At 51.5% G+C, this 15,530-nt stretch overlaps 1 protein-coding gene across 5 annotated transcripts in view; it reads right to left on the reverse strand.

The window, feature by feature from the left end:
* The window catches only part of SCNN1A (sodium channel epithelial 1 subunit alpha), a 32,020-nt gene extending 21,794 nt beyond the window's left edge, over positions 1-10,226 (reverse strand). For 2 of the 5 annotated variants that reach the window (XM_016922829.4, XM_024347646.3), the window contains exon 1: positions 7,191-8,321. In XM_016922829.4, the coding sequence (XP_016778318.1) occupies positions 7,191-7,783 (593 nt within the window). In that variant the 5' untranslated portion in view covers positions 7,784-8,321. The other 3 variants (XM_024347647.3, XM_016922830.4, XM_024347648.3) reach the window with 3 other exon arrangements.
* Between the last annotated feature and the right edge of the window lie 5,304 nt (positions 10,227-15,530).

A 15,530-nucleotide genomic window follows, 5' to 3' on the forward strand; every position in this document is an offset into this window, starting at 1 on the left:
ACAGTGAGCCGTGATCGTGTGACTACACTGCAGCCTGGGCAACAGAGCAAGACCCTGTCTTAAAAAAAAAAAAAATAATGGCAATCATAGCTAGCATTTATTGAGCACTTACTATGAGCCAGGAACTATGGTATTAGAATGTGCATTATTTAATTGTTAAAAGAAGAACGTTAGGCAAAATTAAATTTAACAGAGTTGACTTGAGCAAAGAACGATGCTCAAATCAGGCAGCCCCTCAACCAGAATAGGCTCATCAAAACCACTCAGCAATAAAAAGGAACTGATACGTGCAAAAAACACAGGGAAGAATTCCAGAAACATTAAGCAAAATAAGTCAGACACACATACAAGAAAATACATACTGTATGATCCCATTTATATGAATTCTATGAACAGACAAAACTAGTTGATAGAGATAGCATTCAGAAAATGACAGTGGGAGAGGAAGAGGAATTGATGGAAAGGGGGCACCGGGTAATGGGAGTGTTCAACATCTCGACTGTCAAACCTGAGTGGGCACTCAAGATTTGTTCATTTTATTGTACATCAATTATGCCTCACTTAAGAAAAAAATGCCAGTGCAGGGTCTTACTTGCCAGATTTAGATTTAATGGGTCTGGGCTGGAGCCAGAAGAAGGTTGTTTGAAAGAGCCCCCACGTGGTCCTAACGTGCAGCTACATTAACCACCGTCTAGTCCAGATCTTCACTTCCTCTTCCATTCAGCTCTATTTCCATCTCTACCAGAAAAGTCTAGCTGGCTGGGCCTTAGGCATCAGCTCTGGCAGCCCCTGAACTTCTCACAGGAGAAAATGTAGCTCTGGTTGAAGGTGTGTTTGGCATTCTAAGAGACTTGCTCTTTATTTATAATTAAAAGAATGGCAAGCACAGCTAGCGTTTATCGAGCACTTATTATGAGCCAGGCACTGTGGTATTAGAATGTACATTATTTAATTGTTAAAAGAAAAACTTTAAACAAATTAAATTTAACTTGAGTTTCACTGAGCAAACAATGAACCTCGAATCGAGTGCCCCCTGCCCCCAACCGGAATAGATTCAGAGTGACTCTGGGGGCTGCTGCATGATTAGATAATATTCGTGGACAGGAAAAGGAAAGTGACCCACAGAAAACGGAAGTGAGGTACAGAAACACCCGGATTGGTTACACCCCCAGCGTTTGCCTTATTTGGACAAGGTTTGACAAGTGGGCTGCCTTTCATTGGCCAAAACTCTGTGATTGCTATAAAGGTAGGTTATAGTGTGTTTACATATCTAGTTAGGTGGCAGTTCACTATGCACGAAGAAACCTTTAGGCCAAACTTTAAAAATGTAAAGAGGCAACTTTAGGCTAAAACTTATTTAACGTGATTTAATCTTCAGGTACCGCAGTATACCGTTAGCCACTGTTAGCTAACACAATTGTCATTCCCTTTTCCAGGTGAAAAACCTGAGGCATGATGACTTATTCCAGTTGGCACAGCTAGCAAATGGGTCAGACAGCACTCCAACCACCACACTGCCCTCTGGTCCGTCCCTGCTACCTCTGGCTATTTTAGGAGGGCCACATGGTGCCCCAGAAAGAGCACCTGAGCCAGAACCTCTCTGAGATGTAGGGCCTGGTGTTCCAGCCACACACTTTCTGTCTGTGTAACTCGGGGTAAGTGACCCAGCCTTTCTGACTCTCAGTCTGAGTTCCTTATCTGTAAAATGGGCATAACACTAGATCTGCCTACCGCATGAAGCTCTTGGGGGGTTAAGTGAGAAAATACTCAGTGACACAAAGTGAAGAGACCATCGACTATCAGGAAGACACAGAGGAGCCAGGAGCCCAGGAAAGCGAATTGCCTTTCTCAAGGTCACACAGGAAGAATCCAGAACCCCCACTTGCCTGGAGTTATTTCCACCACATCCTGGCTGGGCCTCCCTTTCCACTCCTTCCCCAGGCTGGCTCAAGTCCCTTCTGCCTCCTGCTCCTCCCTCTCTCTCATCACCAGCTTCAATCTGGTTGTCACTTCTCTGGCCACACTCCTCTCCCCTGGGGAGCCCCCATGCCATCTCTGTGCCCAGCTTCCTCCTCCATGCTGCCACCCTACATGCCTCCCTCCTGCCACCCTACGCACCTCCCTCCTGCCACCCTACGCACCTCCCTCCTGCCACCCTACGCGCCTCCCTCCTGCCTGGCCTCACTGATGAGCCCCCCACTGAGCACAGCCTGGGCTCCCAGCCCTTGATCCCACACACACACACCTGTGACAAGGCCTCCAGAGGAGGCTGGGTTCCATAGGGCCCCACCTTCACTCTCCCAAAAGGTCTACTGCTCCTCTTTTTTGGCATAAGATAAGACGGAATGGCCGGGCGCGGTGGCTCACGCCTATAATCCCAGCACTTTGGGAGGCCGAGGATGGTGGATCACGAGGTCAGGAGATTGAGACCATCCTGGCTAACACGGCGAAACCCCGTCTCTACTAAAAAAGTACGATAAATTAGCCGGGCATGGTGGCGGGTGCCTGTAGTCCCAGCTACTCCGGAGGCTGAGGCAGGAGAATGGCATGAACCCGGGAGGCGGAGCTTGCAGTGAGCCAAGATCGCACCACTGCACTCCAGCCTGGGCAACAGTGCAAGACTCTGTCTCAAAAAAAAAAAAAAAAAACAACTCTCCCTCCCTGACCCCATGATACTAGAAATTCCTACAGCAGGAGGCAGAGCCTTTGAGTTGACACCTAGAGCTAAGAGAATTGACCACTAAACAGAAAGCACATTAAAGACATCCCATCTTGTTTTGAGGAGACCAGCGGCTGGAGGGAAGGGATAAAGAATGCCCACAGTGGGTTCCTCCAGACAGTCCAGCCCTTCTGGCCTTGACCTCCTCCTCAGGTCATGCTCACTGCCCTCACTCCCATCTGCTCTGGCAGGCAGCCCTACATTGGAGGGTGAGTCAACCCTTACGCAATTCCATCGGGCAGGCATTATTATCCCCGTTTTACAGTTGAGGAAACTGAGGCCTATCAACTAGGCAAGTTCCCCAGGGTCACTCAGCCAGGAAGGACTGGAGCCAAGATGTGAACCCAGGCCTGTTCACTCCACGGCCCCTGCTTTTTCCACTGTGTCTGCCTCCCAGCTCTGAAGCATCTGGGATCAGGCAGCAAAATCTCCTTCCCCTGCAGCTGGCCCTCTCCCCTCTAGCCCCTCTTCCGTGTCCAGGACAGAGCAGCAGGGTGCAAGGACCCTGGGAGACCTGGAGGCTGACACTCTGCTCTCTCCTCCTCTTCCCTCCCTCTTACCCCTGGTGGCCTCCTCTCACAGAAGAGCCCATGCTCACCTTGACAGCCGTGGGACCTGCCTAGGCCCCATCCCACCTGGGATGAGAAGGATCCAACCACCATGGCAGGGTTAGAGGGAAGTCAACTCTTAATAGTCCAGGCTTTTTTTCCTGCCAGCCCTGCTGAGCACAGCCTGGTGTCCAGACTGCCCAGGGAATGCAGGGTCTGCCCGCCATGTCAGGGGACTGCAGGCAGGGACGGCCTCCCTAGCTCAGGGCTTTCCCACCCTCCCCACAGGAGCTCTCTCTGGGAAATTGCCCCTTGCTTCACCCACTCCTGGCCTCCTGCTGTGCCATTTCCAGGAAAGAAGCTACCATGACCTCCTTCATTGTTCAAGAACCCCAAGTTCTTAGGTCCAGCCTAAACCATTCCTGGGACTGGATGAAAAATATGTCTGTGGGCTCTGTTTTCCATGACTGTAGGTATGACTGGCCCTCTCCTTTCAGTGAAGAAGCGCTTTGTTGACCAGAGAGAAAGGGGCTGCAGTGGCCAACCCTTCCCTTTGGACTCAGCACTTCCTTGCTTAGTCTGAAAGGTCTTCAGTGCTTTGTCCCCTTTCCTTGAAGTTAGAAAGCAGCACAGAGTCCTGCATGTCCACTTCTTCTCTCCCTCTGCTGGTGGCGACCCTCAGCAGGTAGGCAGCCCTGGGCAGCTCTGCCTCACTCCGGTTCCTCTAGCTCATCAACCGATCTCCTCGGTAGGAGTCACTCACTGCGCTCCCGGTGATTCACTCACTGGGGCTCATTAACCTGTTTACCTCCCTGCCACTCTCCTGAGTAGGAGTGGCCCTGGATCCCTCCCTCCTGCACGCCTGACAAATTGTCCTCCAATGACTGCTGCTCTGCCCGCTGGGCTCCCACCAGCTGCCCCCGACCCTGGGAGGTCTTTGCCTGATCCCTACTTAAAGTGTAATGGGTAAAAGAGCTTTGAAATCAAACACACTTGGTTTGTGACTCAGCTGCTAACCTGAGATGCCCTGGCTTTTCATTGGAGCGTGGCGGGGGGGCAGGGGGTGGGGGTGGGGGGTGGGGGTGAGGGTGACGGGTGGGGGTGGGGGTGGGGGTGGGGCGGGGGGCGGGGGATGATTTTGAGTCCCAGTTTCACCACTTGTTGTCTGTCTGAAGTTGAGGCAGTTACTTAACTCTCTGGGCCTCAGTTTCCTCATCCATAAAATAAGAGTCATCATGAGACCTACTTCCAAGGTGTGTTATGAGAATTAAATAATTTAAAGCAGAATCATTTGATTTAGATTCATTTGTAAAAAGTCTGGCCCATAAATATATACAAACGTTATTACTGTTTTTTTTTTTTTCCTTTGAGACTGTCTCTCAGTCTGTGGCCCAGGCTGGAATGCAGTGGCGTGATCTCGGCTCACTGCAGCCTCGGCCTCCTGAGGTGATTCTCCTGCCTCAGCCTCCCAAGTAGCTGGGACTACAGGCATGCGCCACCACACCTGGCTGATTTTTGTATTTTTAGTAGAGACGGGGGTTTCACCATGATGGCCAGGCTGGTCTCGAACTCCTGGCCTCAAGTGACGGGCTCTTTTAAACAACCTTGTTTGAGCTCCATCCCAGACCCCTCAATGCCTGCCTTGGCCTCCCAAAGCGCTGGGATTACAGGCGTGAGGCACCATGCCCGGCAGTTATTTTTTAATTTAATAATAAATAAATAAATAATGTATGTTCCTTTGCTCAAATTATTTCCTCTTGCCAAGCCTTAATTTCCTCATCTAAAAAAATGGGAATAATACTGCCCACCTCCCTGGACTTGTCAGTGTTAAATGAGAGAGTGTCTATAAAGCACCCAGCTTTAGGGTGTAGCACATAATGTGACTACAAGGTCAAGTGCATAGTGCTTGGTGGGTGTTGCATTTCCTCCCGCTGTGCTGGGGAGCCCTTCCCCAACTCCTCTCCTCTCCTAGGTGTTCTCTCCCTCCCAACTCCCACAGCAGCCCTTCAGGAAGGAGGGATTCTTTCTGGGCAGATGGCTGCCTCCCAGCCTGCAGGCCCCAGAGGCAGGGCTTATTACTTCCTTTCCCGGCTTTTTCCTGGACTGTCTAGGGCCCCGCATCCAGCAGAACCTAAGAACTGTGCAGGCCTCGCCCGATTCACCCCTGCCCTCCCTCTCCATCTCTCACTGACATATTTTCAACCACAAATATTTATTGAGTGCCCACTGCCCCGCCTGCTGTCCTTCCCCTTCCTGCTGGGTCCCTCCCCTCCACCAAGGCCTAAAGGGGTGAAGATGTCTGCAGGCAGCAGGGGGAGAAAAATGAGGCTAAGAGGAAGGACCCAAGAGAGCTCTGAAATGAGGTGGAAGCCACATCTGACTGGAAGTTTCATTCACTCAAAGCCCCACATCTTGGGTATTAAAAAGAGGCAGAGTTTTGGGATTAGGCGTAAACAGGATGAGTCACAGGTCAGTCACTCTCTCTGTGATGTTGTGACTTGCCTCTCTTTGCCTTAGTTTCCTCAAGTGTAAAATAGGGATAACAATAGCACCGGGCTTGTAAGATTTGAGAATGAAATGAGATACCCAAGACACCTTTGCAGCGTCTGTGCACACGGCAGCTTCCTAAGGAAATGGTCCCTACCTGGGACATTATACAGAGGTTAATCAACGAAATGACCTGGCTTTTTTTTTTTCTCTCTCTCTCCAGGACAGGACGTCCCACCCTTTCTTAGTCCGTAACACACCTTTGGACATGAGGGAATATACGAAGGGGCCTCCACCCACAGCGTGACCAATCCCCAGCATCCAAAATCGCACACATACCAATATGTGCACACACACACTCACACCCACACCCATAAAGATTTTGCACTCCTTGAAGGTACACTAACTCACCATTTTTATCATACTTATCCCAGTGTGCCACAGTTACTGGCTTATATGCCTGTCTCTGCTATCTTATTTTATCTGTCTCCAGAACACAGCAAACTACCTGGCCTTCAATAAAGGGCTTATGAATTATTCATGAATCCATTTTGCCAGGTGCCTAGCTCTGTGTCTGGCTTGACGCAGGTGTCCCCAAGGTGTGGCATGGCTGAGTGAATACAAATAAAAGGTATATAAAAGCACTCAGCCCTGCCCTCCTCTCTTCTCCACGCTTACCACCTGCTCCGGTTTCCAGACCCAACATTGGCAAAGAGCACCGATGAAACCCAAAAGTTCAGGACACACCCAAGCACGTAAAGGTCAGGCACCTGGGCAGGTCAACAGTGCACCATTTTAGCCTGGGTCTTTTGGGGGAAGAGCTTCACAAGGAGCTGCTCTCTAGCCTGACCCATTCTCCTTGTTCTGTAAGGCCCCTGTCCCCAGCCTTTGGGCTCACTTGCAGCCCTAACCTCTACGATCCCCCGCTTTGCTTTCTCCATAATAAATTCCCCTTCTAAACAAAGACTGACAGCACCACCTCCACAGCACCTGCACGGTCTCGCCTCCCCTCACCTAGCCTCACCCCTCCATCAGACTGTCCTGCTGAGGTGGACAAGGTCTTATACTTTGCTGGCATCTTGCTCCAGAAAAGGGATGCAGCTGAGCACACCCCTGCCCTTTTGCAAGCACTCCCTCCCACTTGCAGGAGGGAGAAGGGAATGGGAGGGAAGGAGAAGAGAGGGCAGGGGAGGGCAATGCTGCTCCAACAGCCACACTCTGGGTGAGCCTGGGGTGCTAGGATGGCTCCACTGGGCAGGGACGCCAGTCCAGTAAGCTGGAGGCTCCTCATTTTGCCAGCAGTGAGCTCTACCTGGGACAGGGGTGTCGGTTCCCACCCTCAGGTCTGAGGCTCTGCCTGCCCAGCGAGCACCTCAGCACCCTGGACCACCCTTCCAGGCGCAGGCACCAGGGAAGGGGCAGAGGGACTAACCGACCTGTAGGGATTGAGGGTGCAGATGGTCACTGCGGGGAAGACGAGCTTGTCCGAGTTGAGGTTGATGTTGAGGCTGACGGGGTAGCTGAAGTACTCTCCGAAAAGCAGGCCGAATTGCCAGTACATCATGCCAAAGGTGCAGAGCCACAGCACTGCCCAGAAGGCCGTCTTCATGCGGTTGTGCTGGGAGCACACCAGGCGGATGGCGCCGTGGATGGTGGTGTTGTTGCAGAAGAACTCGAAGAGCTCTCGGTAGGAGCGGTGGAACTCGATCAGGGCCTCCTCCTCCGCCGTGGGCTGCTGGGGCGCCGCAGGTTCGGGGCCCAGCCCCTGCTCCTCACGCTTGTCCCCCTTCATGAGCCCTGGAGTGGACTGTGGAGGGCTAGAGTCCTGCTCCTCCAGCTTGTTCCCCTCCATGAGCCCTGGTGTGGGCTGCAGAGGTCTAGGGCCCTGCTCCTCCAGCTTGTTCCCCTTCATGAGCCCCGGAGTGGATTGGGGAGAGCAAGGGTCAGGGTCAAGGCTGAGCTCTGGGCCCTGAGTGCCCCCTCCCATCACCCCTGGAACCCGAGTGAGGCTGCCCCTGGCCATGCCCATGTCCCACCCTGCGCCCACATTCTCCCACTCCTCCCTCCCTCCTCCACCTTTCCTGGAGCCAGCAGACCTGCGGGAGTTGGGGCCAAAAGTGCCGGAGCTGGGCTTCCCTAGAACGGCCTCTCCTCTGCTTCCCTGATAGGGCCACCTTTCGAGTTTTGTCCTAGCACCTCCCTTTCTGTCTCTGCCCTCTTCCTTTGGTCTTCTTCCTCCAGGATCTGTGTCTCAGCTCCTGCCTCTCACTCCCTCTCTATCTGCCTTCTGTTTCTCTTTGGGTCTCTCCTGCTCTCCTCTTTCTGGCCTGGCTCCTCTCTCTAATTCTGCCTCTCTTCCTCTTCCCCCATTGCCTTGCCCCCTCTCACTCTAGGCCCTCAGCTCCAGCCTCTGGCCCTGACCTCGAGCTGTGTCCTGATTCTGTCTCTGCCCCAGGACTACAGGGCTCCAGGAGGTCTGGGCTGCCTCCAGCTTCCCACTCCCAGGTTGCGGCTGGACTGGGACTGGTTCCTTTCCAGTTGAATCTGGCAGCCAAACCTCTCCTCCCCCTCACCTGACAGGTGCAGCGGCCTGGCTGGGGAGCCCGCCCGCCCGCCGGCCGGCCAGGGATGGAAGCGACAGGAGTCTCATTAGCATCTCAATTAAAGGTGAGCAGGGCGGGGGGAGGGGCTGAGGAGGAGTCTGAGCTGGGAGTTTTCCGAAGGAAGGAGGGCTCCCGAGGGCAGGTGAACTGGGAGTACTGGACCTGAGAAGGCGGACTCTGGGCAGGGGCTTTAGATGCAGACAGGCAAGGAGGCTGGGGGACAGGATGGCAGGTGGGGGGCAAAGATCTGAACAAGTAGAAGGATCCTGAGCCCACAGCTAGGAGGGCAACACAAGGAGAAGGGGCCAGCCAGGCTGAGAGGGCCTGGGTGGGGAACCCGGAGGACAGGAGGGCAGAAAGAGGGAGACAATAGAGAGGGACAGCGAAGGACAGAGAGATAGGGATGGAGGAGGGGCAGTGAGTGAGTAGAGGCAGGTGGGGGGCGGTGGTGGGGGCAAATAGAAGGAGCCAGCACCAAAGGGAGTCTGTCTCCAGGAAGGAGAGCAAGGGGGGAGTCCCAAGTGTGCTTCCAGGAGCTAGAGGCTCAGCAAGTGGGCAGCCCTCCAAGGGCACCCACAGGTCAGCCTCACCCTCAGGCCCTGCAGAGAAGAGAGAAGAGAGAAGAGGTCTCTGCAGGTCTCCTCCCCGCTCACTAAGTGGGAGCAGCGCACTCAGGTGGGACGCATCTGCCTCCTCCCGGTCCCTCCTCTTTCCTGCTGATTCCTCGCCACCCCCTCCAACCTTGTCCAGACCCGGGAGGGGCCCAGGTGAAGCTGGGGGCTAGGCGGGGCCCTAGGACATTCTGTTCTTTTTTACACTGTTGGCTGCCAGGCCAGGAATGTGTAATCGCCCCTGCTGTGGTCACGGAGTTGCAGGAATGTGGGCAACCAGAGGCAGCGCGAGGGCCACGCAGGACACTGTGGGCACAGACCCGGAGCCCAGGAAGAGGCAGGGAAAGCAGGCACTGAAGGTGCAGGGAGGATGTGGCCAGCACTGGAAAGGAAGAGGGTGGGCATGGCACACGCCCAGACAGGCCCTGGGAGGAGGAGAAATTCATTGATGGGGCTATATTTTTCTCCAAAATCTCTTTCCAAACTTAATGCAGCAAAAGGATAAGGAGTGGAGTGCCAAGTGGTGAGCAAGGAGAGAGAGGAGGGTCAGAGAATGAGACCCGAAAAGGGCTGGAGGAGACTCGGGAGAGCCACCCACACAACCCAGGCCCTGCACGCAGCAGGGAGGGCTGCCGCTTCCTCACGGGCCCCACAGGAGGCAGCCCAGAGTGCAGGAATGTGGTCACTGGCTTGTCCTGCCTCCCTCCACAAGCCAGCAGACAAAGGCCCAGCCTGAGCACTGATACACACGGGGGGAGGAGATAGGCCTGCAAATAGGTAGCTGCAATACAATAAGATAAGGTTCCTATTTGTACACTTTAAAAGATCGTCTTTAAAACGGACTTCTAACAAAAGTGCAGATCTCAGATTTCTCAGAGATAAGACATAAGAGCCAAGAAATAAGAGCCAAGGGCTAGGGGAGCCTAGGGACTCACTGCAGGAGACTCAGGAAGCCTTCCCAGAGAAGGTGTCATCTCTGCTGAATCTTGACGAGCAAGGAGTTTAGCAGGCAAAGAAGAGAAAAGGCAGTACTCCAGGCTCAGGGTCCAACCTGGTCTGTGGCTTCCTCTCTTGCGGCTGTCTCTTGCGACTTCTTAAAGTGAGAGCTGGTGTCAACCAGGATTCCAAACCAGGTTCCCTTGCTTACCTTGATACTGCTCATGATACCTCCCCTTGGAAGGGACAGCTGGATTTTTCTTCATTGTCCTAATGAAGAAACTGACCCTTCCCAAGGATAAATCAGTTTTCTGAGGTTAGAAAACAAAATAGGAGCAGAGCTATAAACAGAATTCAGAATTCTCCTCCTCCTCTGGGGTTATCTACTTAGCGCTTTTGCCATTTACTTCCTGAGACAGACTCATGGGGGATCGGGGCTCAGGTGCACCTGGATGTGAAAGCCGGGAAGGCCTCCCTCACTCCCACACAGAGCCCGTGGATTCGTCTGCTCTCTGGGTGCTGGGTTATCTCCTTGGCTCTGTGAAAAGGTCTCTGCACTGTCCCCACCGCCCCACATATCCCAGAGACCCCTAGAAACTCCAGTCTCCCTTGAGCCAGGTCCTTATATTGGGCATGGTCCTCCCTGCAAATAAGGTGCTCAGCACCCTGGCTGTTTGATCTCAAAGGTTCTGAAAAGCACCTCCCTGCCTTTTCTATTTGCTAGCTCATGCCTGAAATCCAACCACTAGCTTAAGGCAGCATGGCAAATAGTTTTCATATCAAGGGCTCTGTGAGAAGAACTGCAATGCCTGGTCTGGGCTGAGCCAAAGGGTGGTGACCCTGCCACGTCCTGCTGGGTATGGGAGTGGCAATGCGAGCCTAGTGCTGCAGCATTCTAGACCTGGAGCGGGCTAGAGCAGGCTTGGTGTTGTGAGGAAAATAGAAATCTGAGACCTGGGCTTTGATCAGAAGTCCATTTTAAAGATGATCTTTTAAAGTGTACAAATAATACACAAATATGTTTTTGTCACAGCACAATTTTTCAGCAATACAGAAGTATATAGAGCTTCCCTTAGTCCCCTTCCTTTCCCTCCCCAAAGGGGAGCCACCATAATTTGTATATCTGTCTATATCTTTTTGTGTGCCTTTATAAACTTACATGTATTTTTAAAAAACAAAATATAGAGTTCTTTTTTTATAAGAGAGACCATGCTATAGGTATGTTTCTACAGCTTCCATTTCTGCTTTTATTTTCTTATTTATTTTAGAGACAGGATCATGCACTATCCTCTAGGCTGGAGTACAGCAGCATGATCATGGCTCACTGCAGCCTCCAACTCCTAGGCTCAAGCAGTCCTCCTGCCTCAGCCTCCCAAAGTGCTGGGATTACAAGTGTGAGCCACCATACTCAGCCCCTATTTTTGCTTTTAAACTATGTGACTTTGAGAAAGGCACTTGACCTCTATGGGCCCCGGTGATCTTACCTGAGAAAATGGAAGGGCAAGAAGGGGTGGGTAAGGCAACCCAGATGGGCACAAAGACTTTTTCCAGCTGACCTTGCATCTAGCCCCCTGCTTCATGCATGAGGGGACTGAGGCCCACAGAAGCAAAGTGACTTGGCAACAGTCACCCAGGAGTTAGGGGTGGGGTCAGACTGAAAACCAGGCCACTCCTTTCCAAGCCCAGTTCTCCTTCTCTGACTTTGAGAGAAGTACAGTTTTGTTCTATAAGAAGTCAAGAGCTTTGTAGACTCTGTCTTGGAAGGACCCCATGCCTTCCCAGGACTACCCCCAGAGTCCCCCAGAGCCCCAGCCCTTCCCGCCAACCCAGGGCTGCCTTCCCTTCCCAACACCAGCTATCCTCTAACCCTGTGGTGTGGCCATAAAATATGCACGGCTGCAGGGAGAGAAGTGAAACCAGAGGGGCTGCCGTGGGATGAGGGTTATGAGTGCAAAGGGTCTTCCTGCCTCTTGTTCTCCGCGGACAGGAGATGACGAAAGTAATCACTCCACCCTCCTAGGGAGAGCCTATCTCTGCACTTACCACTGTTTACTATTATTTATTATTATTATTATTTACTATTATCCTGATGTACGTGTGTTTGTACATATACATCCGTTTGGGGTCCCTGACTTCCCGCAACACAAGGACAGAGACCAGGCGTATTCATCTTGGTGACCTCAGTGTCTAGCGGTCACTGTTTGCTGACCCAGTCTGCAGAAGACAGCAGAACTGGCGTCTTTCCTAGTTTATCTTCGACAGAGCGGGATATGCTACGAAAAAGCATCTGCAAAACTTCAAACATCCTAACTTCCTCTGACAACCCATTTATTTGTGGTCTATTAATTTATCTAAATTTTCTTCACTTTTCCCTGTTCACTTCTATCCTTTCCAGGATAAGAATCAGTTACTTAGTTAAATGCACTCTTTATTCTTACTACTTGGAGCTGATTAGCCACTTCACACTGGGGGCTGCCCACTGTGGAAGACAACAGTCTTTTCAGCTGCCCTTATGTGGTACAGATTTCTCTTTCATTTAAAATGATGGACCAGAAAAATGCCACTCTTCATCTAGTCCCCTGGCAGTTTACTTAGAAGTTCACTACTAGAAGTTGGCCGGGCATTGTGGCTCACGCCTCTAATCCGAGCACTTTGGGAGGCCGAGGCGGGTGGATCATGAGGTCAGGGGATCGAGGCCATCCTGGCTGACACGGTGAAACCCCGTCTCTACTAAAAATACAAAAAATATTAGCTGGGCGTAGGTGGTGCACGCCTGTAGTCCCAGCTACTCGGGAGGCTGAGGCAGGAGAATGGCATAAAACCGGGGAGGTGGAGCTTGGAGTGAGCCAAGATCGTGCCACTGCACTCCAGCCTGGGAGACAAAGCAAGACTCTGTCTCAAAAAAAAACAAAAAACAAAAAACAAAAAAAGAAGTTCACTACTAGAAGTTTATCACTTTGATTGAAGACAGGGTTTATCAACCTTGGCACTATTGACATTTTCGGCTGTATCATTCTTTGTGGTGGGACAGGATGATTCTGTCCTATCTACAATCCTGTGCAGGATGTTCAGCAGCATCCCTGGCTTCCATCTATTAGATGCTAGTAGCACCTCCTGAGTCATTGTGACCAAAACATCTCCAAATATTGCCAAATGACTTCTGGGGGGCAAAGTCACCCCCGTTGAAAAGACTGGGTTAAGGCATTGTCACCACTGAAAATGCAAATACTCTGGAAAAGGACAACCCTCATCTGTTATGCACTTCTGGGTGTTTGCCAGACCATTTCCAAGAGCACTGGTCAGCTAAGAGCAGAGTGGAGAAGAAGAGAGAAAGAAAAAGTATTTAGAAGAATCCATTCCTGGCCGGGTGCAGTGGCTCATGCCTGTAATCCCAGTACTTTGGGAGGCTAAGGTGGGCGAAATGACTTGAGACCAGGAATTCAAAACCAGCCTGTGGCCAACATGGCAAAACACCATCTCTACTAAAAATACAAAAATTAGCCGGGCCTGTTGGCACATGCCTGTAGTCCCAGCTACTCAACTTGGGAGGCTGAGGCCAGGAAAATCACTTGAACCTGGGAGGCGGAGGTTGCAGTGAGCTGAGATTGCACCATTGCACTCCAGCCTGGGCGACAGACTGAGACTCTGTCTCAAAAAAAAAAAAAAGAAGAAGAAGAAGAATCCATTTCCATCAGCCCCCTTTCTGGATGCCTCATGGGCCTGTGGAAAGAAGGCTCTCTCAGCAGCTCCTTCGGAAGAAGGCCTGGGAGAAGAGTCCCACCCTCACATACCTTCTAGGCGTCCTGGGGTGCTCGGTCTGGGTCTGGTGTTGCCCAGTGGAAATCAGTCTCAGGAGACTCTGGTGAAAAACACAAAAGGACAGGAGTAAAGACAATGCCCTGCCCGCGGTGAACCTGTGGATTTCTCACCCCTGGAGTCTCCCTTTATCCTCCTGGGGATGGCTGGGCATTATAGTAGCCATTTATTGGTAAGATTTGTCTTTCGTGATCCAGCTGGGAAACAAGAAACACTCTAAGTCTTTCAAACAGAAGAAGTTTAACACAGAGAACTAACTGGTACATGGGTGATGGAGGAGCTGAGAAGCCAATGGGAGGCAGCTCAGAAAACAGCAGAGCGGGAAGCAGCTACCATCTCTAGGCCTGGAAATACGGCAGGGTGATGTAGCATCAAAGACCAAGAAGCCTCCAGAGCCATTTGGCAGGAACTAAATAGTGTGGACTACTGGTAGGAGATGGGATTATCGAAGTGGGGAAGGAAGACAACCAACTGCAGGTGAAGCCAGAAAGCAGAGAGGAGAGAAATATCCTGGCTGCTACACTCCTCCCATCCCACCTCCATCCCACAGACCTGCAAGCAAACCAGTAGCTGACTGGCACAATAAAGAGGCACACAGAGATAAAGTGATGGGGCCAGGATCAAAACCCAGATCTCAGGGCTTGTTCCTTAGGGTGTAGAGAGTCCATGAGGGCTGAAGCGCCAGCTTACGGCTGGCAGCAGAAAGAAACATACAGTCCAGCCAGCTGGGGTTAAAAGGGGTCTGGACATAGTGGTTATCTGTGAAGCAGGAAGCTTTGACTGGGAAGGGCATGTAGCAAACGTTTGTAGTGCAAGGAACATTCTGGGGCCGGGTGCCATGGCTCACACCTGTAATCCCAGCATTTTGGGAGGCCAAGGCGGGTGGATCACGAGATCAGGAGTTCAAGACCAGCCTGGTCAACATGGTGAAACCCCGTCTCTACTAAAAATACAAAAATCAGCCAGGCATGGTGGCAGGCGCCCGTAATCCCAGCTACTCGGGAGGTTGAGGCAGAGAATTGTTTGAACCTGGGAGGCAGAGGTTGCAGTGAGCCGAGATTGCACCACTGCACTCCAGCCTGGGCGACAAAGCGAGACTCTGTGTGGAAAGGAAAAGAGAAAAGAAGAGAAGAGAACAGGTGTTCTGGAACAGTTGGGGGATATGCAAGAATACACAAAAGTGAAGACTCTCTGAGCTGTATCTGTAAGATCAGTGTACCTTACGTGTTTCATTGTATTATATGTTACACCTCTATTAAAAGAAAGGGTCTCAGCAGCATAAGACAGGGTGGGGAAAAAAAGAAAAATAGAAAAGAGAAAGAGTCCCTGTCTTTTAGGGTAAAATCCTGAAATATTTTCAAATGAAATGATATGATGTCTGGGATTTACTTCAAAATAATCATCAGGGATTTGAAGAGTGTGTGCGTTGGTGGGGGAGGGGGTATACAGAATAAATGAAACTGACAGTGAGTTGAAGCTGGGTAAGGAGTATATGGGAGACTCCCAATATTACTTTTTCTCTTTTGGTATATTATCTTGCATGTGGAATTTCCACAGTAAAAAGTAAAAAGAAGAGAGAGAAAAAAGGACCTAGGGTCGCTACACACACATTCCTTTATGTGTTTAAGAGCTCAGCAGGGACTGTCATCCCAGCCCCCAGCGCTAGGGCCCTGGAAGGCTCAGCAGCCCCGCGCAGTGCATGCTATTCTGATACTGCTGCGCTTTCCAGCCATCTTTGGCCCATCTGTACGGTGAGCTGCCTGCACCAGGTGAGGGGAGAGAGCCTCACAGAGTGAAATGCCTACAGCCT

Source organism: Pan troglodytes, chromosome 10, assembly GCF_028858775.2.
Source record: "Pan troglodytes isolate AG18354 chromosome 10, NHGRI_mPanTro3-v2.0_pri, whole genome shotgun sequence".
NCBI lineage: Eukaryota > Metazoa > Chordata > Mammalia > Primates > Hominidae > Pan > Pan troglodytes.